At 41.1% G+C, this 25,584-nt stretch overlaps 1 protein-coding gene across 4 annotated transcripts in view; it reads left to right on the plus strand.

Moving 5' to 3' along the window:
* MYO6 (myosin VI) overlaps positions 1 to 25,012 on the plus strand; it is a 131,524-nt gene extending 106,512 nt beyond the window's left edge. Inside the window, exons 24-34 of one of the 4 annotated variants that reach the window (XM_080934709.1) lie at positions 1,131 to 1,221; positions 1,905 to 2,055; positions 3,554 to 3,762; positions 5,594 to 5,672; positions 8,094 to 8,254; positions 12,314 to 12,352; positions 15,008 to 15,111; positions 16,767 to 16,898; positions 19,564 to 19,590; positions 22,569 to 22,787; positions 23,308 to 25,012. In XM_080934709.1, coding sequence (XP_080790835.1) covers positions 1,131 to 1,221; positions 1,905 to 2,055; positions 3,554 to 3,762; positions 5,594 to 5,672; positions 8,094 to 8,254; positions 12,314 to 12,352; positions 15,008 to 15,111; positions 16,767 to 16,898; positions 19,564 to 19,590; positions 22,569 to 22,787; positions 23,308 to 23,507 — 1,412 coding nt within the window. In that variant the 3' untranslated portion in view covers positions 23,508 to 25,012. The remainder of the gene's footprint in view (positions 1 to 1,130; positions 1,222 to 1,904; positions 2,056 to 3,553; positions 3,763 to 5,593; positions 5,673 to 8,093; positions 8,255 to 12,313; positions 12,353 to 15,007; positions 15,112 to 16,766; positions 16,899 to 19,563; positions 19,591 to 22,568; positions 22,788 to 23,307) is intronic. The other 3 variants (XM_080934710.1, XM_080934711.1, XM_080934712.1) reach the window with 3 other exon arrangements.
* Positions 25,013 to 25,584: the final 572 nt, after the last annotated feature.

The following is a 25,584-nucleotide window of genomic DNA, read 5'->3' on the forward strand; positions in this document are numbered from 1 at the left end:
AGAAGGTCCCAGGGTTACTGTATCCAGGGTCTTAACAAGACCTATCAAGATAGAAGGACACAGTCCTCAGCCGTATTAATCTTGAGCCTACTTCCGTGTCCTGGCCCAAAGTCAGATTCCTGCCAAGTCTCTAGAAGCCACCCCAAAAGCTCTCCACAGTTTTTCATGGGTCTGGTGCTTTCAACTTTATGTCCACAGTGTACTTTGGAGGAAAGTGTGTGCCAGTATTCTCTCTGTGCCACACCTCCCACTCCGTGTCACAACACACCATGCATATTTACCAAGCAGCATCTCTACAGAATGTTAGTTGGGAAGCTCTAAAACAAAACAAACCAACAAAGCAGCAACTAAGATCCAATCGTCTTAGGAAATTGTAGGCCACCTGCAGTTGAAAAATTCCTTTTCTGTAGGATTCTTAGAGACTGCACCCATGGTATTCACTGTGAATTTTCAGAAGGAAGTAAAGTTTTATAAATTTACTTGGCAGGCCAATTAAAAATTTTTTATTGGATATTCTCTGTATTTACATTTCAAACGTTATTTTCCTTTAACCCCCTCCCATTCTCCCTCCCCCTCAGCTTACTTCCATGAAGGTGCTCCCTCTCCCAACCACCCTCTCCACTTCAGTGGGCAGGCTAAGTTTTTAAGAAGACATAGCATTTAATATACCGGCTCTCGACCTGGGGCTGGAGTGACCCTTTCATAGAGGTTGCCTGAGACCATCAGAAAACACAGATATTCACACTGCAACTCACAGCAGTAGCAAAATTATAGTTATGAGGTAGCAACAAAAATAATTATGTGGTCTAGGGTCACCACAGCATGACATGCTATAGTAAGGGTCACAGCATTGGAACGTTGAGAGCCACTGGGACATTTAATAGAAACGTGGCTCAGGACAGTTTGGTAACAGCAGTGTTGCAGATTGCAGAACACATTTGAAGTACAGTGCTAGCCACATCAATCATTTTTACTTGTAATACGTTAAAGAAATGTTAGATTTCCCAATTCTTATGGCTGGAATGACATATTTATCAAGATCTTATGAGAGTTGCTTTGTGGAGATGAATGGGCTTTTCATTAATATCCGATTTAATCCATTTTTTCCTGTCATGTTATTTTACACATAGTGAAAAACAAAATAAAATATCGAGCTGAAGCATGCATCAAAATGCAGAAAACCATCCGAATGTGGCTTTGCAAAAGGAGACACAAACCACGGTAAGAGGAAGTGCCCAATCCGGCACTGCACTATTAGCTGGCAGTGAAGTCCCGGCGAGCAGGGGATGGGTCCTGTTTGTGCAGAGTGTTCACAGTCAGCTCCTTCATTACTTAGCTTGGTGTTCTGCCAAACTAAGGGGCTGGCAACAATGTGGTTCGAGTAAAAGGCTGAGAGAGACCTGCTGTCCTGCTAACTTTATAATTTGATTTTCTCAGTGATACCAAGCTAGACCGCTGGCCGTGAAGACACTTAATAGCCCCATCATAAAACCAAGATTGCTCGTAAAATCATCTTGTTTGATATAGGAATCATTTCACTATATTTCATGTTCCGTCTTCTTTAAACTTTGTATTATCAAGTTACTTTTTAGTCTTTGGAAGCTTGAATAGATATTGACACCACGCCTCAAAAAGATGTGGGAGCATTTGAGTTTTATGATTTAAACCCCAGTTTTCACTGTGAGCGCAGCTGGTCGCCATCTTTCGGCGGTCGCCAGTGCTATCCAGACTTGCGTATTTGTTTCTTGTTATACGGAATGAGAGACCCGGACAGGCTGGTAACCGATACTGCAGTCAGAAGCAGCCTGCCCTGTTCAGGCACGGTGCTTGCTTTCCGTCGATGAGACTCTTCCCCAGGACATTAGCTTGCGAGGTAAATGTCTGATGCAGCCCTGCCGTTGCAGCATTGACGGCCTGGTTAAGGTGGGCACGCTGAAGACACGACTCGGTAAGTTCAATGAAGTCGTGAGTGCGCTGAAAGACGGGAAGCCGGAAGTGAACAGACAGATCAAAGACCTTGAAATTTCTATTGATGCTCTGATGGCCAAAATTAAGGTGGGTCTCTTGACTCCAGCTTGCTAGACCTTTTTATATAATTTCCTGCGTGTTTTGTTCTCTGTCTTGAAATTGTACAGGAAATTATCCTCATTCAAAATATAAAACATTACCAAGTAGATACTCACATTAATGTTTTCTGAATCTCTGAAAAAATTATGGTAAAAGGATAAATAAAAATGCGATTTGTATCTGTTGTCGGACAAAATATTACCCTCCAGAGAATAACTAAACTACGGAACGTCGGCAAGCTTCTGCAATCATGACTCTGACAGGGTTAATGCAGCTTCATTTTTAAAAATACTTCTCTTCTTTCCAAAGCCAAATTTAATTCTATACTATTCATTTTTTTTTCTTTTTGTTGGTGCTGGGGATTGTGCACTGCACACTGAGTGTGCCCAGCGGATGCTCTTCTACTGAGCCGCATCCTTGGCCCCTCAGACATGAAATGCTAAGTTTAAAAGTAATGTGTCATCATTGAAAGTGGAAAGAAAATCACCCCAAACTCCTTGACAGCGTCACACTAAGTATTCGGCTAGTATTTGCTGTATTTCTTCAATGGTCCTACTGTGTGCATGTGCTCTGCCCAGTTCTCGGTCGTAATCATGCATTTCATGTTGCGGCTCTGCTGCTGTGTTACTTGATTTGTGTGGCTAATACATTACCCTCATTAACTCCTTAACTATTTTAGAAGTAGCAATTCATTTTCTTCATTTTCTAAAAGAAAAATTGGGGGCTATTTTGGTTTTTATTTTTAATTACTTGATTATTAACATGACTGAAATTATGAAATTTTCCGTAATATTTGTTTGCTATTACAGTTTATCTTTTTCTGTGTCCTCAGTTACGTGTTAGGGTTTCACAGAGTTCTCTCAGGTAGCATTCAAAAGTCAATGTATGTGAGTTAGGCTTTTTGTAGTTCCTGTGGACGGGGTAAATGTTAGGGGTAGAAAGAGAAAAACAACCAAGAAAAGGATGAAAATCCCCAGGTGAGTTCCGCTGACTTTACAGCCCCAGGGGGAGATGAGTTTGTGAGGCTGTCACCCCCAATCAGAATTACCCCAGGAAAACCATCCCACAAGCGTGGGTGTGATTCCCCAAGTGCTCCTTAGGTACGAATTGACTGCTACAAGGAAAGAAAGCGAATCTCGGCCAAACTAGATAGTCATTCCTTAAAAGTATTTTAAGGCTACATTTGTACAGCTTTGCTCACAGTGAGCTACAGATGTTGATGGTTTGTTTGGTAAACTCAGGATGTAATATTTATGTGTGGAGATACCGTTTGCAGACTGTGTGAGCAGCTAGACATGGCAGTGTATACCCATAATGCTTTGCTAGCTGTTTCTCTGTATCATAGAGTCTTTGTTTTAAACTATGGAAACACACAAAATGTTGAGTTTCTCGTTGTAACCGTTTTACAAAGTGTAGTCTGTTACCGTTAAGCGTGTCCATACTGTGCACAGGGGGTAACTACGTAATGCTTGTGATTTGTCTTAAGTCCACCATGATGACGAGGGAGCAGATACAGAAAGAGTACGGTGCACTCGTTAAAAGCTCTGAAGATCTCCTCAGTGCGCTGCAGAAGAAGAAACAGCAGGAGGAAGAGGCAGAGAGGCTGAGGCGCATCCAAGAGGAGATGGAAAAAGAAAGGAAGAGGCGGGAGGAGGATGAAGAGCGTCGGCGGAAGGAGGAAGAGGAGAGGCGGATGTAAGGCATTTGCATGTTCTCACTAGAAGCTTACCGGATGGTGGTGGATGCTCTAAAACTGTATTGTGACTTTAATCAAACGATTATGCTTCGTCCATCCATCCGTCTGTCCGTCCGTCCATCCATCCATCCATCCATCCATTCATTCATTCATTCATTCATTCATTCTTAATTATTTTTGTGACAGAGTTTCTGAGTATAGCCCAGGCTGGCCTGGATCTCTCATTTTTTTTTTTTTTTTGCTACTGTCCTCTGAGTGAGGGTGAAACTTACATACCAACATGCCTGGTACAAATCAGTCAGTTTTAGGATAAGGTTAAAAAAATTAGATGCCCATTTTCTATAGTTATATGGAGTAGTTAAGTACAGGTTGGATGTTCTTAATCTGAAAAATCTAAAAACTATAAAAATCCAAAGTTTGAAATTTTTTATTATATTTATTTGTGTGTGTGTGTGTGTGTGTGTGTGTGTGTAAATTTTTTGCCATGGTGTTATGTGGAAGTCAGATAGCAACTTGTGACCTTTGTTTTGTTATATAAGCATACATACATACATACACACATACATGCATGTATGCATACATACGGAAACATAAGCATACATGCATACATGCATGTATGCATACATAAGGAAACATAAGCATACATGTACACATACATAAGCATACATGCATACATTTATACATACATAAGTATGCATGCACACATACATACATAGGCATACATGCATACACACATAAGCTTACATGCATTCATACATGATTACATACATGCATGCATATATACATAAGCATACCTGCATGCATGCATGCACACATACATACATAAACATGCATGCACACATACATACATAAGCATACAAACATATACACATAGCATACATACATAAGCTTACATGCATTCATACATGATTACATACATGCATGTATATATACATAAGCATACCTGCATGCATGCATGCATGCACACATACATAAGCATACAAGCATATACACATAGCATACATACATAAGCTTACATGCATTCATGCATGATTACATACATGCATACATACATACATACATACATACATACATACATAGGCTGAAGCCTGCAGCCTTCCACTGTGTGGCAGTTCTTTTTCCATTGCCTCTCTGTGCTGTGTTTATAAGCATCAGCCACCTGCCTAGAAAATTCCCTCTTGCTCTAAAACATATTAATTGTGCATATTACTGGATTCATTTGATACTAGCATACGTATGTAGTGCATTTGAGGGACCCATCCATTTTTCTCTTCTCCCTATCTTTTCACCTGGCAAGTGCTCTTCAGGGTCCATGGAATCATGATTTGTTTTCAGGTACACTTCTCTCTTTTCCTCAAGTTTCACATGAGTGAGAACACATGGTTCTCGTGTTTCTTCTGAGTCTGGCTTATTTCACTTAACACAGTGCCCTTAACTTCTATGCGTTTTGCTGCGGACAGCAGGATTTCATTCTTCATCCACAGCTCTGCTCCTAGGCTGACTCTGTGTCCTGGTTATTGTGAGTGTGTCTGCAAACATGGCTATCCTGGTTGCCTTTTTATACACCGACGTCATTTCCTTTGACTGTGAACTCATCACTGCCAAGTTAGTCTAGCAGGGCTTAATGCTCTGGAAGATGATGGTATTAGCTTTATTGTTTGGGGGGGTTAAACTTCATGTCGTTTGGACCAGACTGATAACGTAAGGGGTCTGAGGCTAACATGGCTTTATCCTGCTGTTCTCTGGTGCTTGTTTATGTATGGCTTGTCTATCTTCTGAAAGATTTCATAGTCTGTTAAAACTCTGAAGAGCTCTCTCCCCTTTTCTTAGGAAACTAGAGATGGAAGCGAAGAGAAAACAAGAAGAGGAGGAAAGAAAGAAGCGGGAAGACGATGAGAAGAGGATCCAGGTGTGTTTACTGGGCTGAATTGCTCTCAAGTAGAGGCCTCTAAGCAAGGAAAGCAGGAAATCAATATCCTGGTTTGCCAGCGTGGATAGATAGTATTGATTTGCCCCAGGGGCTAAATGTGAGATGAGACTGGGGCTTGGGAAGCCATGCCAGGCTCCTGTCTGCAAGCATATCTTAGCATCAGCAACAGTGTCAGGCCTTGATGTCTCCCCAAATCCCAAGAGATGGATCTCAAGTTGGACTGGTCACTGGACTGCCTTTCCTTCAGCCTCTTCTCCATATTTGTCCCTGAAGTTCTTTTAGACAGGAACAATTCTGGGTCAGAAATTTTGACTGTGGGTTGGAAATGCCATTCCTCCACTTGAGGCCCTGCCTATCTACTGGAGGTGAGCTCTATGAGTTCCCTCTCTCCACTGTTGGGCATCTCATCTAAGGTCACTCTGAGATTCTATCACATCCAAAGTCTCTGGGAATTTCTGGAGGGTCCCCCATCCTTCACCTCATACAGCTGCATGTTTCCATTCATTCTCCTGGCCCCTTGGGCTTCTCTCCTATCAACCCCATTCCTGATTTTGCTCCTCCTTTTCTCTAGTCCCTCCCCTCTCTTTCCCAGGTCCCTCCCTCCCTCTGCCTCCCATGACTATTTTCTTCCTCCTTCTAAGTGAGATTAAAGCATCCTCACTTGGACCTTTCTGCTCGTTACACTTCTTACAGTCTGTGGGCTGTGTCCTAGGTTTTCTGTGCTTTTTTTTTTTTTTACTAATATCCACGTATCAGTGAGAACATTCCATGCATGTCCTTTTGGGTCTGGATTACCTCACTGGGGGTATCCATTTGCCATCCATTTGCCTTCAAAATTCACGATGTCCTTATTTTTAATAGCTCAATAGTAATCCAATGTGCAAATGAACCACATTCATTTTCTGTATTTATTCTTTGGTTGAGGGACATCTGAGCTGCTTCCAGCTACTGGCTATTATGATTATCTTCTGAGTTATCTCAGAGGCTGCTATGAATATAGTGGAGCATATGTCCTTGTGGTATGGTGGGACATCTTTTGGGTAGATGTCCAGGGGTGGTATAGCTGGGTCTTCATGTAGAACTATTTCCAATTTTTTGAGGAACCACCAGACTGATTTCCAGAGTGGTTGTACCAGTTGGCAATCCCACCAACAATGGAGGAGTGTTCCTCTTTCTTCGCATCCTTGCTGGCATCTGCTGTCACCCGAGATTTTGATCTTAGCCATTCTGATTGGTATGAGGTGGAATCTCAGGGTCATTTTAATTTGAATTTCCCTGATGACTAAGGACTTGGAACATTCTTTAAGTGCTTCTCAACTCTTTGAGATTCTTCTGTTGTGAATTCTCTGTTTAGCTCCGTACCTCATTTAAAAAATAAGGTTGTTTGGTTATTTCTTGAGCTGTTTGTATATTTTGGTATTAGCCCTTAATTTGGATATTAGCCCTTAATAAACATTTTTCCCAATATATAGGTTGCTGATTTTTACAGAAGCTTTTCAGTTTCGTGAGGTCCCATTTATCGATTGTTGATTTTAGAGCTCAAGCCATTGAAGTTCTGTCCAAAAAATTTCCCGCTGTGCCTACGAGTTCAAGGCTCTTTCCCATTTTCTCTTCTAATCTGTTTGGTGTATCTGGTTTTATGTTGAGGTACTTGATCCACTTGGACTTGAGCTTTGTGCAAGGTGATAAATGTAGATCTATTTTCATTTTTCTATATACAGACCACCAGTTAGACCAGCCATTTATTGAAGATGCTTTCTTTTTTTCCACTGTATGTTTTTGGCTTCTTTGTCAAAAATTAAGTGTTCATAAGTGTGTGGCTTTATTTCTGGGTCTTTAGTTCTATTCCATTGATTGACCTGTATTCCTCTCTACCAATACCATGCTTTTTTTTTTTTTTTTTTTTTTTTTTTTTTTATCACTATTGCTTTACAGTGCTGTTAAAGGTCAGGGATGGTGATTCCCCCAGAAGCTCTTTTATCGATTTGCTACACAAAAGAAAGCATAAGAAATTAATCATCTCACAACCAACCCAGAAGATAATCACACACACATAATACACCCCCAACAGCACAGATAACAGGAGCCAACAATCACTGGCCTTTAATATCTCTCAACACCAATGGCCCCAATTCCCCAGTGAAAAGACATAGGCTAACAGACTGGACACACAAACAGAATCCAGCATTTTGCTGCATACGAGAAACACACTTCAGTGACAAAGACAGACATTATAGTATGTCAGAGTAAAAGGCTGGAAAAAAGTTTTACAAGCAAATGGTCCCAAGAATCAAGCTAACATCCAATAAAATAGACTTTCAATCAGAAGTTATCAAAAGAGTTGAGGTAATAAGTTTAAAGACCAAGAGCGCTGGTTAGTTGTGGCTTTCTGTGCTGCAGGCTGAGGTGGAGGCGCAGCTGGCCAGACAGCGGGAGGAGGAGTCTCAGCAGCAGGCGGTCCTGGCCCAGGAGTGCAGGGACCGGGAGTTGGCCCTGCGCATCGCCCAGAACGAGTCCGAGCTCATCAGCGATGAGGCTCAGGGTGACATGGCGCTCCGAAGGTACTGGGCTCCGGGTCACACTGTCTTGGGCTCTCTTAAGCATCTGCTTGTTGTTTCCATTTGAAAAGGACGAGGAGAGGGTCTTCTTACTCTTGAGGTTTTGATGTATTTGATGTAAAACCATCTAAAGTTAGTTGGACCTACTTTTGTACGCGGATGAATAAAACAAACGGATTTTCCATTTGGTTTTTGAACTGTTAAAACATAAACCCCACATTTTCAGTAATGGTTGTTCTGCGAAGAGTAAAACTCAGCCTTTCTTCTGAAATTTCTTAATGGCATTGCGTAAGGGGTAGAAACGTAGTTTCCAAATACTTGTTAAACACCGGCATAGAAGCTAGTGATGCACACGTCTGTTGCTTTCTAATGCAAATTTGAAGCAACACGCTGCACTCTTAAGACAGAGAAATGCAGTTTACCTGCTCGTGCCTCAGAATAAGAATGAGTCCTTTTAAAGGAGGAAAGCCAATCTTACTGAAGTGTTTCGGTTCCCTAGATTCTGAATTATGTCTAGATAGTATGGTATGGACGAGCATGGAAGTTTTAAATATTTGCATCAAGTTTTGGAAAAGTCTGCCATCTGAGTATTTTTAGAATATATAAAGTTATTTTTGAATATTCATTTAACAAATTTGTGAGAGATGTACGCTTTCTATACAATGAGAGGTGGGCATAGACTAACTTTGGTTTTCAGAGCAGTGTCCAGAGTATATCACATTATAACCACTAGATGGCGCTGTTGGCCTGTAAACGACAACCGTAATGCCATTAGATGTTAGATTTTATTTAGCCGCAAAGATGGTTTTTGTTCATTTGTCATCACAAGTTTTTCCAGCATATGATTATTTTGAGAAGCTCTGGAGTCTGCACTGCATATGAAAGTGTGTGGTACTGCAAATGATCTGGCTAGAACTGCATGTATGAAAGTGGCTGTAATTACTACATGCACAATGTATCTGATAAATACATGGCTTCTGCTGTACTAAACATTTATGAGTTCCCTTTGCAGCTCGAGTTCCTGTCCAGAAACTTCTAAGTAAGACCTTTTTTTTTTTCAGACGTATAGTATGTTTTTAAACATCATCTTAATCCATTACACTTATGATCCTTGATACAAACAGATAACTTCAAATTGCACAAAATTCTAGGGACATCAAATTTCTGCTAACACCAAATCTCACAGCAGATGAATGTTTGCATTTTCTAATCTTAATATATGTTCTCTTTAGTTTTTCTTAATTCTCTTTAATTTATTATTTTGAAAATCCTTCCAATGAATTAAAAAAAGACACATTAAAGTCTTAATGATCTTATGTTGATTCCAGATAACTTGTACTTTTAAATCAACCAGTAATTAGAACACAAATTCACACAATTGAGATTTTGACAATTCAGAGCTGGTGGTGATATTAACCAAAACATATTCTTTTCACAGAACTTACGGAACAAGACCCCAAATGACACCGTATGTCATTTCTCTTTGTCTCTCTAAAGATTGGGTTTATATTCAAGAAGTACTTCCTGAATTGGAGTAAATTTTACACCGCTTTGTTTTAGGAAAAGATAATAATGGAATTACCGTCTTTTCACCTCCTTGTCCTTGCCGTAGGGGAGTGTTTGCTGCTCAGCCGTGGCAGCCGTGACTCGCTCTTCTTTCCCGTGTGGTCTCGGCTTTAATAACAACTCGTTTTATGTATTTTAAATGCACACCTTGAGACCAGGAGTGGGAGAATAGATAAACATCAGTAAAGTACTTACTCCAGTATGCTATAGTTAGTTCTAGTGATGTGCAATGGGTGTCTACCTGAAGTTTACATGGAATGCTTCTCTCATTACAAGTCTCCTCACAGAGAGGGTATTTTAGTAACCCTGGGGAAATAAGAGAACACATTGTATACCTGTATGGAATATTTAGAGATATTTATATAGCCTGAAATTTACCCAAATTTTTACAGCATTAAGCTAGTTTCCGACTGTGTTAGACTTCAGCTTCTAGAGCTGGTGTTTCACAAGCAATGTGGACATTCACAATGAAGCACTGATTGTGGTGCTTGCATAGTTGCTGTAGAAGACACGACCCAGTAATTGGATGTTTGTGCGTACACAGAGAATCACCATGAACACCATAGCTAGAGATGCAAACTGATCGGAGAGCGCTGTCTCATGAGCGGTCACGCCACAGCAGCATGCACAGCTGACTCTCTTAAGAGTTTCAGATGAAAACGAAGTGTCTTCCCAGTTACACAATGTTTGCATCTGCACGAAGATTATATATTTAAAAATTGTGCATTAAGATTATGCAAAATATGTCATTAACATGTACAACGATTTACATGGGAAAGTGTATTTGGGCGTTTGCTTCACTCGGTGTGTCTGGCAAACATGTTGGTCTTACGTGGGTCAGAGGACAGGTCCTGAGGACAGTTTCTGTTAGGGACTCTGTGTCCAACACCTCACCAGGCAGGAGGAATGCGAGCTCCCTGTGTTGCTATTACCTTAGCACCAGCCGGAAGCTTGGGAGAATTGCTGAGTGGGCACTCTTTACTGTCCCTTCAGTACAACTACTTCAGAGTTGCCATTGAGTTTAATAAACAGACACTGCAGTTGACGTGTGACCGCAGGCATTGCAGGAAGCCCCCAGATGTACGGACCAGCTGGGCACAGTGAACGATCCGGTGTGGTGTTGGTGAGGGTCCGGGAGGAGAGTGACTTGGCAGAGCTTGTCTCCTGGTGCTGAAGCATTAGGAGACATCTCTGTATAATCAGCAGACCGACTGATCAACAACCTCGAAAAGCTACTCAGCTCATCGGGAGCCTGCTGTGTGCACACAGATAGAAGGCACTTTAGGAGAAAAGGGGATGTTAATAACAGACAGAAACGTTAAGGCTGGGTGACAGTTTACATTTTCTAAATGTATTTTAAAATGTAAAGTAGTATACTTTAAAAATTGTACCATTAGGAAGTTACAAATTGCTGATAAACAGAGAGTATTAGTAGAGATTGATAGTATGTTGTGGAAAAGACTGTTTTATTAGATTATACTTGCATAGTTTTCCTTGTGGATTTCATCCTTGCTGGTGAGCTTTTGCACAGTTAGTTTCTTCTACTGTATTTGCTTGGACAGCTCCTAGCAACAGTGTTGTCTAATATATACAGTGAATCAATATGTATGTAATACATATACATACACATGTACAAGTATATATAAATTGTATATTTGGATGCAAACCCCTACCCCTTAGAGTTCCAGCTCTTTGCAGGCACCCAGAAAACCGTACCCACAGCCAACATTTCCATCCTTTTAACTCCTGATTTGTTTTTAAAAAACTGATTCAAAGGATTTGTGGTTGCTGGCGCTACATGAATACAACATATATGAAGTGATTAATTATGAGGGAAAGAGCAAAGGACAGGGATGGGATGAAGTAAAAAGGTATTGATTTCGCCAACCCGGTGAAACTGTCACTCCATTCCACGGAGAAGTGACAGTCTCCCAAGTAATTAAAGAACGGGAAGCAGCCGCAGGTGTTCTGATGCTTGCAAGCTCAGATGACATCAGGCATGTCATGTGACAAGTGTTTGTGCTAATTTTCTTCTTTTACTTTTAAAATATATGCTTTGGTTTGGGACTGAGGATCTCTAGAGTGTTATCTAAGCATATCAGCTTGGCTTACCACCACGAAGCTTCATCTAACTAATGTCCAAAAGTCCGTGAGCAGCACCTATATCCTGCCAAGTTTCCTGCATGCATTTAAAGCATGCTATTTATAGTGTGCACATAAAACATACCACTGAAGCATGGCCTTCATGAAGTTTTATCTGAGGGTTTTTAGCCTGTCATAGCGCTGTGCTCAGATAACTTGAAACTCGACCTCACCATGTTTTATGGCTAGAGTTACTGAAAAGCGTGCCATTAATGGATCCTTCATAAAGTAAAATCATTTTGAATAGGTATAATATTGATAATATTGAGATCAATTATATTTTTATATCCTTTAAGCAATTTATGTGACTTGTCTTATATATAACTGTGTTGTATTACATTTTTTTTCTTGTAGGGAACAAATGGCCAAAGAAATGTCAGAAATTTTGAGTAGGTTAGTGCACTGTATTTGCAGAAATAAGTGTTTACTACAGAAATCCTATTTTTAAATTCCTTTTGATGATTTGGACTAGAACCTTTTGTCTGAATGGCTCACTCTCCTTTCACGTAACCTTTCTGTATGAGGAATGCGGCCACTACAGAAAGAAGGCACAGTCTTCTCATCCCTGTCTCTCACTGAGGACAAGCTGGTGCTTGGGGTGGGGAAGTTCTTCACTGCTGCTGGGCTGTGCTCTTCAGTCTCACCCCAATGGAATGAGTACTTTGAAACTCCCCTGGGGGCAGGAGTGCTACCTCCCTTTCATTCGGGGGAGGGGGGGCGCTGTGCCTAGCTGAGTGGGATCTTAAACATGAACACTAGTTTGAAACCCACTGGTGCAAAGGAATCTCCAGAGAAAGCCTTTCGGCAGGCTTTTTGGTTATGAGCCTAGCCTTAGTGGCTGAGCCAGGTCTCCAGCCTTAGTCCATAATTTGTAGAAGTAGCTTTGAATCAATAATGTTTTGACAATTTTCAAGTTACAACATTAATAAAAAGTGCTGTCAGTGGTGGGTCTTAAAAATCAAGTCATTTCTATTACTATTTAATTGTATACTTTGTATGATTGTCTTGTTGATAAGGTTAATTAGTAGATTATTTTATCATACTATTTTAATGATACAGATATGGGAAGGGAAGCATTTACCTACATTGAGTTCATTTACTACTTCTAACTCCGTATACATTTTTAGCAGGCTTAGTAATATGAATAAAAAGATAATGTTGTTACAGTGGCATTTCTTTAAAAAAGATGTATTTATTTTTATTTATATGGGTACACTGTAGCTATCTTCAGACACACCAGAAGATCAAATCAGATCCTGTTATAGATGGATGTGAGCCACCATGTGGTTGCTGGGGAATTGAACTCAGGACCTCTGGAAGAGCAGTCAGTGTGCTTAACCACTGAGCCATCTCTCCAGCCCTACATTCACATTTTATGCAAGAATAATTTGAATTCATTTTTTCTTTAGAACTTATCAAAGCATCACACACATATACACATACACATACACACACACACACACACACACACACACACACACACCCCACCCTCCACTCTAGAGATATCTTTCATATATTTGATTATCAAACTATGTATTATATAAATTGTCTTTCTTTTTCAAGAAAGAACAGGAAAACTCATAGTAATTTTCAGTTACTGCCCTCGAAACATTTTTAAAAGAGTAGGGGAAGAGTGATTTTTATTGAATGGCAGTTCAACAATGTGGAAAAGAGCGTTTCCATATGCTTTAAAATAATGCACTGGTAAGGATGATAGACCGTGTGCACGCGTAGCTGACTCTTTAAGCAGATTTACTGTGTACACCTCACTGTACACGTGTGTGTTTCATGAGGACATTTTCACACAACTGCAACGTCCTACTCACACTTTTATTTGCTTTTCCCTCCTGTTCATCCTTGTTCCCCCCAGACAGTTAAACTTCTACTTTCATTTCATAGATACATACATAACTTTATCTATAGAGAAGCTGGAAGTCAAAAGTAAGAGAAAATGTGACACTAGTCTTTCTGAGACTGATCTTATTTGATTAATAGGATTATTTCCAGTTAAATGCATTCTCCTGCAAATGCTGACACACCTTTGTTCTCCCGCTGGGCATCTCAGTATGCTCTGCAGTTTATAGCTGACTCTGAGCTAAGGAGTTGGGAATGAAGAGCGTTATGCAGTTATGCAACTCGGTACAATTCAGCTTCTGCAGTCATACGGATGTTAACCATAAATGCAGAAAGGATTAAGTAGCTACTTATTATTCATTAGTCAATATATTATGGTCACCATGTAAAGAGTTTTAAGTATGTCGTGTGTAATCTAATACACACATAGCCTTTTAAAAGAGGCAAAGACACCTTATTTACTTCATTTTAGGTTTAATATTGAAAATGTAATTTTTATCACCTCAGGATAAGGTGATGTATTTTTTAAAATGATTTTTTGTTGAAAATATATTTGTTTCCAAATACTATATCCTGATTATGGATATATTATTTTTCTACTTTTCCCAGTCCCTCCTTCCCTTTCCTCCCATCCAGCTCTCTCTGTCTCTCATTAAAGAGCAAACAGGTTTCTAAGGGAGGGTAATAAAATAAGATATGATGTAATATAGTGAGATAAAGCAAAAGCAAACATATGAAATAGTATAGAATAAGTAATCAGAAGGAAAAGAGCCCAAGAAGGGCGATGTGTCTTCTAAGGTGTTCTTCCAATAATGTTACTCACAGGAAGTGTCTCTAACGTGGGCATTTGCTGGGCCTGCTATTCTTCCAAAGTATAAAATGCTGAGAGGCTACACACTTGTTCTCAGGTAGCTCACCTTCATTGTCCCTTTTAAAGGAAAGTTTTCCAGGTAGAAGACGGTGGAGGTGGGGCTGGGGGTTTACTTGTTTGATACCCAAGAGACAGGCTTTTAGACCCCCAGTGTTTATTTACTACAGCATCTGTGTTCCTTTTCCCCATCCTTTGAAATCTGATGTATTTAACCTCTTCCTTTGTCACACTGGAATTAAAATATATCATGAAACTTGATTCTAAGTGCCTGCCTCATGACTGCTAAACATTCCTTGTTTAAATATTCGAATTTGTGATTCCAGAGGTCCTGCCGTCCAGGCTACCAAGGCCGCCGCGGGTACCAAGAAACATGACCTGAGTAAATGGAAGTACGCAGAACTGAGGGACACAATCAACACTTCCTGCGGTAAGTGCACGGGGAAGATAAGGAGTATGGAGACCCTACCAACAGCCATGAAGATAGCCACCTAGCCTGGGGTGGTATGTGTGCGTGCACATGTGAGTGCACGTGTGTGTGTGTGTGTGTGTGTGTGTGTGTGTTCTAGCCTGGGGTGGCACATGTGTATGCATGTGTGAGTGCACATGTGTGTGTGTGTGTGTGTGTGTGTGTGTGTGTATTCTAGCCTGGGGTGGTATGTGTGTGTGCACATGTGAGTGTACGTGTGTGTGTGTGTGTGTATTCTAGCCTGGGGTGGCACATGTGTATGCATGTGTGAGTGCATGGGCAAGTGCACGTGTGTGTATATATTCATGTGAACAAAGTATCTAAACCAGTGTGTTTGTTACTCTTTGTTCCCTTGAAAGTGAAGACACGGTTTAGTCACAAAATCAAAAGAAAGACATGTATTCCCTTTCTAGTCTGTTGTGTGAAATACCCTGATAAAAAGGATGTTAGGGAGAAAGGGTTTATTGTAGCTCCTAAGTCAAGGTCTATCAGAATGGAAGACAAGGAGGCTAATGCGGTTGGTCACATCCACCATCAAGAGTAGAAAGAAAAAGTACATGCACGGTACTTACCTTGCTTTTCCACTCCTACACACCCCTGGTCCAAACCCACGGTCGGCTGGGCTTCTTCACTCCAACTAATACAGACCAGTGAACCTCCTACAGGTCTGTCCGCAGACAGACTGGCCTGGGCTACACAGTGCCTCACTGACACTCTTTCACGGTGACTCTAGGTTGCCTCATGTGGACAGCTGGAACTAACCACCACATTGCTATTATTAATGAAATGTATGTGCCCATCTCTTACCTAGGTCACAGAAAAGGACCAAATACGAATCATAACTCGGGTTATATTAGTGACTGGCTCTTCTAATGCTAATCATAATGGTTAAGGAATTGAATATCTGTATCTTTTGTTCTGTGAATCTAGAGTAATAAACATCAATGTAACCATTTTTTTTAAGGTTTATTTGTTTATGTATGTGAGTACACTGTAGCTGTCCTCAGACACACCAGAAGAGGGCATCAGATCCCATTACAGATGGTTGTGAGCCGCCATGTGGTTGCTGGGAATTGAACTCAGGACCTGTGGAAGAGCAGTCAGTGCTCTTATCGCTAATCCTTTTCTCCAGCCCCATAATCTAATTTTAAATGCCCCCCAGTAGAGCAGTTGTATGAGGCGCAACACCCAGAGTCCCTAATTAAGGCCTTGTGTAAACACAGTGTGTAACGTTCAGGACACTGTCTAGCAAGGGAAGCATCCTACTTAGACACTGTGTTCTTGCCTCGCTGAGTCCAGCGTATTACAAATGTTAAAAAAATGTGCTGCATTTACCTCTTGCTCCTGTTTGAGCACATTAATCATCTTCTTTTTTTAAAAAAATGCCTTTCTGATTCAATTTTTTCAAATATAAAATGCCTGTTTAGCCCAGAGGTCTTGAGTAGCCAGCGCTCTAGGGCAGTAATCTGTGAGTGACAAACTGACGTGAGAGTGACCACGAAGCGCGTGTCTTATGTTGCTTTGTCCTATAAACCGAAACCCACCCTGTTTATGCCACCGACTCATGTCAGATGAATAATGTAGCATGTGAATCTTTCCTTCTATGTAATCAATAGACATTGAGCTCCTGGCAGCTTGCAGAGAAGAATTTCACAGGAGACTGAAAGTGTATCATGCCTGGAAATCCAAGAACAAGAAGAGAAATACGGAAACAGAGCAGCGCGCTCCCAAGTCCGTCACTGATTATGGTAAAAACAACTCTGCACTTTCCACTGTTCCTACTACATAGAAATGCATGTGGCTATACGTAATTTTTTTGAGTAAAATAGTCAACATAAAGTTCTCTTACTGTGATCTAGTGAGTATGATACAATCATTACCTGTCATATTTAGCATTTTCTATGGACACAGATCTTTCAAGTCATGTGTCATTGAATGATACATTGAATTTACTTGTTATAGCCAAGTCTAAAGGTAAGAATTCTTTTGTCTGTGTTGAAGTTGTACAATACCAAGTATATAGCCACACTCGTGTGCGTGTGCGTGAACGCACACACACACACACACACACACACACACCCACACACACCCACACACACGTATTACATGAAGATAACTTATACTGGGTCCAGTATTTGCCTGGCATGTGCTGTCTGCAGCATCTCAAAAAAGGCCAAACACAAACACAAAGGGTTACACATGAAAAGGTGAAGGTCATTATGCATGTAGGTCACTTCTCTCTGTATGCTCATGAGCTTACATATGAACACTAGTTTTTTACATAGCTAAGAAGGCTCTTATTTTTTATCTTCTAAAATTTTCCTCATTTTGAAATTTAACTGAGGTCAGTTTTTAGAGTAGACCCCCAAATAACCAACTATACTTATATTTTTAATATGGAGGCATACACCCCTTCTGGTGCATTCTGGGATGGGATCATAGCCTCGAAAAAGAACGGAGTTGGAGCTTGTGTTTTCCATCACCGTGGCAGTTGTCCTACTTAAACAAGGGTCACTGCAAATTTTACTTTATGATACTGTTGAGTTTTGCCTAGATGCAGAACCACAGGAACCAGGAAGACTCCTTGGAGCTGGGCAGACTGTCACATTGGCTTAGATGGCAGGCAGTATGAGCTAGATTTTCAGTTCTTTGAAAAGATTTATTTTTAACTTGTGTATGTGTATTTTGCTTGTCTGCCCTACATGCGCACAGGCCAGAAGAAGGCGTTGGATCCCTGGAAGCGGAGTTACAGATGGTTGTTAGCTGCTCTGGGTGGGCTGGGCATTGGAGCTGGGTCTGTTGAAAGATCAGCCAGTGCTCATAATCATTGGGGAATCTCTTCAGATTCAGCTTTTTAAGATCGAAAGCAGCAACCGGAATTTCACTGGATTCCTTGGTCCTGTCCTTTTTTGCCATCATAATTTTTTCTTAATTCAGATTAGCATCAAGGTGACAGCAGGTGTCTTGTGTTCTCCACACATGGGCATGTCGTTTACCCGTGCCTGGAGTTTCGGTTCTTCGGTGTAGTTTTAAATTCTCACTTCTTCCCAAGGAAATAAAAGCAATATTTGATAAAATTCAGATAAATGGTAGGGCCTCAGTGTTTCTCAGTGTCTGCAAAGAGTTGATTGAGAGCAACACGAAAGACAGTGATTTGTATATAAACAAACTACAGAAGACATGCAGGGAAAACAGTGGGCTCTTCCTCTGAGCTCTAGTCTTAGCTGTAAATGTTCTCTGGTCACCTTTAGCATGACAGGTCTTCATCGAGTTGTAAAATTTACACATCTAAATAAGTCCACCACAAATGGAGGGGACTTACAAATATTTCATGTAGTTTTAATTCAAACACTGCTACTTAAAGAAAAAGTCTACTTTTGTCCCCAAATGAAGCAAATAATAACTTGCTACTGTTAAGTACAGTATTATGTCAGGAAAATTTCCAAAGAGTTTTATCCAGGAGTAAAAAAAAAAAAAAAAAAAAAAAAAAACTAGAATTTTTTATGCAAATAAAGTTTGTCAAGCTTCAGCTAATTTGATTATGAGGTATTTTTGGGATAAGAATATATTTCCGCCTGTGAAGTATTTATCCTGCTTTTCTCTGTGTATTTTTCTCATATAATGAGTTGAAACCAGGGCACTGTGATTCACAAAAATAAAACCTGATGTCTTCGAGTAAAAGAGTAATAGCTGATAAACCACAGCAAATTTCTATAGCGATGAAGTATCCCTCTTAAGAATAAGAATAGTCCCCCTAGGGAGGGGGGCGGAAGGGGGGAGGGGATAACATCTGAAATGTCAATACATAGAATCTCCAATAAAAAAGAAAAAAAAAAAGAATAGCTGCGCCTCCTGATCTGGGTCACAGAGTGTGCTCTCTCCTCGTTTATCACTCCAGGAGTTTTCCATAAGTGATTTTGGCCCTCCTAAATTACTCAGTGAATATTTGTAATGGTATCAAATTATGATTTTGGAAATCACTTAATTCAGGTTCCTTAAAAATGGCACAAATTTGAGAGTTAAGCAATTTGAAGAGATTAGAATATGTTGATCGTGTTAAGACAGTACTGTTTATTATCATCAGTTTTTATGTCCCCAAATTATAAATGAAGTATAATTTTTAAATTTCGGTACTCTTCACCTGCACCTGAAACAGAATTTCCTAAAATATAATTAATCAAAGTAGCTCCCCATCCTGTTCTTCATTTCCTTCTTTCTTCTATGCTCTCTAAAAAATCATTTTAAAATCAGAGCGCCATTTCCTATGGACAGTTCTTTGAGCTCTTTGGTAGACATATGATTGCATGCTGGTCACCACCTCAATTGATAGGATGGATTTATTAATTAGGAACGTGCTCACTTAACAGCTTTGGCATTTTTATATTTCCTTCAATATACAATATTTGTTCACAGATTTTGCACCATTTTTGAACAATTCACGTAAGTCAATGGGTGGTAACTCACGCGCTAACTGGAAGAGGGCTTAGCTACTTCTGGAGCACTAACTTTCTGTCAGACACTGTTTTGCTACATTGTACGGGCTTAGCTACTTCTGGAGCACTAACTTTCTGTCAGACACTGTTTTGCTACATTGTACGTGGAGTTGAACACCAAAGACGCCCCGTCTGTATTAAAATAGATTTTAACTCGAGATGTGATACATTTTCTCAATTAAAAAAAAAAATGCATGCAGAACAAGGATTGACCACACGATGGCGTCGTCCGACCGAGTTCACTCATTTAAAACTGGCCGTGCACACTTCTTACTGTAGCAAAATGCTGTCTTCACTTCCCAGCTGACCTAGAAGAAAGATTAACTCCTAGGTGCGGATTGCAGAGGCTGCCTTGAGATGGTTCCTGTGTTTCTGTCCATGGAGACTTGAGTTCAGTGTAGTAAGATGCACACATTTAGTGTGACCCCTGCTGGGGGAACGGGGGATAACAGTCTTGTGACAGTCTTTTCATACCTTGAAAACTTTAGGTCACCTCTCCCTGTTAGTATGTCCCTAGAACGAGTGGAGTGTGAGCTAAGAACTTCAGTTATTTTTGCCAACTTGTTGGGCTTGATTTTTCCACATGCTTCTTATAATTTGTAGTTTTATTCTGTGGTCGGAGGCATCTCCTCACGGTGTATCTATCCCAGACTCTCCTCCAAGTCTCAATGCTTCGACCTTGGCCTTCCGAGTGCTAGGTTGTGTTTCTGGAGCCCTGACTTTTAGAGGGGACACGAGGGGATGAAAGCAGCTTGTTAAGATTATTATCAATATTTTAATGTCTGTTTTTATTTTTAACTTAAATGAAGTTCTTAACTCTTTTCAAGAAAATCCATGTTCTTGTATTGATAGCAAGGCTATCAAAAAGTTCGTTTTCTTAATTTCACTCAATGCGTTAACTTCAGGGGGAAAATATTTTACCAAATAAGTTAGCGAATAGAAACTGTAGTGCCCTAGTAAATCACCCACCTACCCATGCACCCACTCATCTATCCATCCATCCATCCATCCATCCATCCATCCATCCATCCATCCACCCTTCCATCCATCCATCCATCCATCCATCCATTCATCCATTCATCCATCCATCCATCCATCCATTCATCCATCCATCCATCCATCCATCCACCCTTCCATCCATCCATCCATCCATCCATCCATCCATCCATCCATCCATCCATCCATCCACCCTTCCATCCATCCATCCATCCATCCATCCATCCATCCATCCATCCATCCATCCATCCATCCAGAGTCTCACTCTGGGTAGGGTTTGGAATTCACTTTGTAAACCAGCTGTTTTTAAACATCAGGTGTCACCACTGAGTTGCCCAGTACAGGGAGGGACAAACCGGTATCTAGTTCGGTGCTAAGGGCCATGCAGCTCCTAACCTCACTAACAAAGCTCCTTGTTCTGTCCTAGGCCTGGGTGGCTTCCTCAAGTGCTTGTTGCTTTCTCTGATTTGCGAATAAATAAACCTAACCTTCCGAAAGCTGTCGATGTTTCTTGAGGGTGTAAACCAGAGTAGGAGTTTATCATCCTTTTGGTGTTCCGGAAAGTTCATAGGAGAGCCACGAGCTGTGCGTGGTTGCGTCGGATCCGCTTTCACCGGTGCCCTTTGTTTTTCACATCGAGGTTCCTGGAACTGCAGTAAACTGTTCCACTTTCGATGCTAAGAATACAGAGCACACACACAGCCTCACCTGCTCAGGGTATAAAGTCAGTACTCCAGGGAATGTGCTCACATTTGCACATAAAATAAAAGTCCAGCCATTCAGTACTGAATCGGGCAAGGTCTAGGACTAGCAGAAAAGGAAGAATTATTTCTTTCTAAGGGTAAGAAAGCCCATATATTATGTCCTAAACCACTTATTTCAGTCAAGAGAAATCTCACTTTGCAGTAAGTCGTGTTTTTGAGGAAAGGGTCATACTATTCTGTGCGGTGTTTTGGGAGCAAGTTTCTCTAAATGGATCTGCGCTATTTTGGCCTTAAGAAACCCCAAAGTTGGTAAAAGAGGATAATTGTAAATAAACTTCTCTTTTGGTGGAAAATACAATTAAACGAACAAATCTTTCTAATTTCTATTTGTTTAGTTTTAAGTAGTCATATGTAAGTTATTATTCAAATTTGACCTGAAATCCTTGTAGGAAAAATAATTCTAGACAACTTGCCTGCTATGTGAATTAATTTGGGGTTACTGATAAGTCATTTGTGGGAATCTGGTAAAGGTTTTGTTGCCAGTGGTGATGGTGGTGGTGGTGGTGGTGGTGGTGGTGATGGCGGTGGTGGTAGCAGCTGGGGTGCCCATGTGTGCACCATATTTCTGTATATGCACTAAGCTTTAGCATGTGTGCTGTGTTTCTGCACAGTGCTTGAGTATGTGTGTGTGTACTATGCATGTGCAAAATGCTTAAATGTGTGTGCACAATGATTGAGTGTGTTTGTATGTGTCCATTCATGTACACAGCACTTGAGCATGTGTGTACTATACATGTGTACAACACTTGAGAGTATACGTGTGTATATAACCATGTATTCGCACAATACTTGAGAGTGTGTGTACTGTGCACATGCCCATGCCTCTTTGTATGTTTATATACCATGAGTACACTAATTTGTGCTCAATAATTTGTGTGTGTGTGTGTGTGTGTGTGTGTGCGTGTGTATGCAGCGAGTGCTTTGAATATGCATATGTATGCACATGCATAGAACCAAGAAACATCTTTTGTCAAAGACAGTTGTAAGAAATCTCACTCTGAATGGATTCATTAACAGGCAACTAATACTAACGTTTTCAGTTTACTAGTAGGAGCCTCTGTTCTCCCCCTCCCCTCTTAAAAAATTCTTGGTGTATTTTAGGAATAACGTGTGTTTTCTTTTCCCCGCGGGTGGCTGGTGGAACGTTGCCTGCTCTGTGTAATAGCTCAGCAGAACCCCGCAGCTCAGCTTCCTGCCAGGCAGCAGGAGATTGAGATGAACCGACAGCAGCGTTTCTTCCGCATCCCCTTCATCCGCCCCGCTGACCAGTACAAAGACCCGCAGAACAAGAAGAAGGGCTGGTGGTATGCCCACTTTGACGGACCGTGGATTGCTCGGCAGATGGAGCTACACCCTGACAAGCCACCCATCCTTCTTGTAGCTGGTGTGTATAATTCAGAGGGGAAAAATAACCAAACGAAAAAGGATGGCAAATCCTCCGATGAAACATTCTAATATGTGATGTCTAATATATAATGTACTACGTCAGCCGTTGCGTTTCAGAATTGAGTGACTGACCTTCGCACTCCAGTCTCTCTCATCTTCAGTTAAGGGAAGAGGAACTGATTTAAAAAGCAATTTTTTTTTTTTTATGCCTGTTTAGCGAACATAAAAATCGGTCCCAAGAAACTTGCCTTTGGTGCAGTGTTCTAAGTTTTGTATTAGCTTTGAGGGCATACAGAGTTCGTATTAACCCTGATGATTGCTCTGTGATGGGCTTTATTCATTTTAAGAGTCCTTAGTTGGGGGCAGGCGTAAGCGACTTCTGGAGAAAGGTAGCGGATTTCCATCTTGGAGAAATAGCTACAGGTTCTCAAACACATGAGGATGGTCGGGTGTTCATAAAACAGCCATAAAAATGCTATGCGAAGGTACGGTAATTTTGTGGTGTCTCCCTTCTGCAGGCAAGGATGACATGGAGATGTGTGAGCTGAATCTGGAGGAGACGGGTCTGACGCGCAAGCGCGGTGCTGAGATCTTGCCCAGACAGTTTGAAGAGATCTGGGAGCGTTGTGGAGGCATCCAGTACCTTCAGAGCGCCATCGAGAGCAGGCAGGCCCGGCCCACCTATGCCACAGCCATGCTGCAGAACCTGCTCAAGTAGACGCAGGTTCCAGCCTAGCCCTGACCCTCACAGGCAGGGAGGTGACCAGCAGGTTCACCAGGTCCTTGCTTCTGGTAGAAATGCCTTATGCAAAGTGAACACATTTTATTAATCATGGATTTTGTTAATTTGTTCAAGGTTAACTAAGGCCAGCAGTGACTCCCCCTCCCCCCGCCCTGTTGTGATTCTTTCTGCACCCAGACAGACGCTGATACTCCTCACTCTGCATCTGACCACCTTACTGCTGAGTATTGTCAAGGACAAGACTTTCTTTTTTTTTAAATTGGAAACATTTGACTTTTCTTTCTTTTTTTTTTTTTTTTTAAAGAAAAGGATGTCACAGCGCCTTTATAAATGAGACAATGAAATCTCAGCTTAATTTTTGTTCAAGAATTAAGGTACTTGGATTGATTAAGGCACAGATGTGTCTGGTCTAGAAAGCTGCGTTTCTGTCAGCCTTTTCAAAACTCCATGGCACTAGGTTTCCCCGTCTTGCAGCGTGCTTAGCACCCTTGATCCCCAATTCTAGAATTCTAGAAAGAGCCTTAAGTATGGAATGCCTTATGTGCAGAGGAGGTGCTGGGCGTACGCAGCACATACATGGGGCGCTTCTCCACCAAGCTCTGTGTTACTCTTGGAGTCTCCCCTTCCGGATCCATGGTCCAGTAAACGGGGATTTGGATTCTTTGAGTGACTGGCGGTTTTGATGTAGCTTTGTTTCATTTTGGAGGGGATGCAAGGTTGAGGCGGTGTTCTGTGACTCTGCTGGACTGAATTCCAGTATTTTCCCCACTCCATCTCAACTGCCGTCTCTCAGTTTGAACCTTGTCCACGTTATTACCTGTCAGTTAAGCTGGCGCACTGCTCCTGACAGCTCTCTTGCCCCTTTCCCTCCTCTGGGCATCCATTTTGGCCTTTTGAGACGTAATTATAGAGATGCTTTGTAAACTTTGTAATCCAGAAGCCGTTGTACTTAGACACAGTTTGGTTTCATGCTGCAGAAAGCCTTTTAAAACACCCCCTTTGTGTGCTCTTTAGTCCTGATCAGATGTCGGCAGCTGGGGCTAATATTTACGACTTTAATATTAGGAATTTAGAGACAAAAAATACATCAAGGAGTTATGTTGACACCCAAAGGAGTCTTTGTATTTTAGAATAAAAGTAGAAACTAAAACCATTCTCCACGCTCCTCCTTGGTTTTTAGTACCCTGACCTTTGGAACTTCAGGATTTTTTTTCCCCTTAGAAAGATAACTCAGTTAGAAAAATATTTCCGAACTGATGAGATTCATGCTCAGAAGCCTCGGATACTATTGTCGGAATCTCTCCCTTTGAAGTATCTGAATACTGAATAGTACTGAAGTACTTGTTTATTATTATGCCATCATGAAAATGATTGTTTTGCGTTAAGGAAGTGAAATGACCCCGTCTCCACTAATAACTGAAAATGTGAACGAGGCTTTCTTCTGGAGGCTGTCTTATTGCTTAGCCTTCCCCTCGGTTGGTCCTGTGATTGCTGGCAGAGGTGTAGTTACTGAAATAAACAACCCCTTCTTCCTGTTTCATCGCTCGCTCTTGATTGGTGTCTTTATTTCTGCGGGGTACTGAGTATCCTTTATTTCCTAGCCAAAATGAATATAGTCCTAAAAAAATCCAGTGGCCTCGTGGATTCTTAGTTACGTCTCAACTTGGCACTGTTTTCTGAAACACGTTTATATATCTTCTAGATCTGTGGATAAGCACCAGATGAAAAATTCATCGAAAAGTGGAAATTAGGACAATGACAGGTCTTAATATTTTGAAGACTTCATAGGAAATGTACTACAGCAAAGCATCATGGAAAGCCTGTGGCTTTTCTCTGACCATTTCCTCCCCAGTCATGCCGCTGTGCTGCCCTACAGCGTATCTGTTTCACAGTCTCCTGAGTTAATTTTGCCAAGCAGGAGACGTGCCCTAATTTAGGCTCCGAGCCTTCCACATGTCATAGCATCCAGATCTTTCCAGGGCAACTTTAGAGCATCATTTTTGGGGGCACAGCAGAAATGAAGTTCCACGAGATCTTGGTCCAGCTTCTCTAC

The sequence above is a fragment of the Micromys minutus genome (genome assembly GCF_963924665.1).
Source record: "Micromys minutus genome assembly, chromosome: 21".
NCBI classification, from domain to species: domain Eukaryota; kingdom Metazoa; phylum Chordata; class Mammalia; order Rodentia; family Muridae; genus Micromys; species Micromys minutus.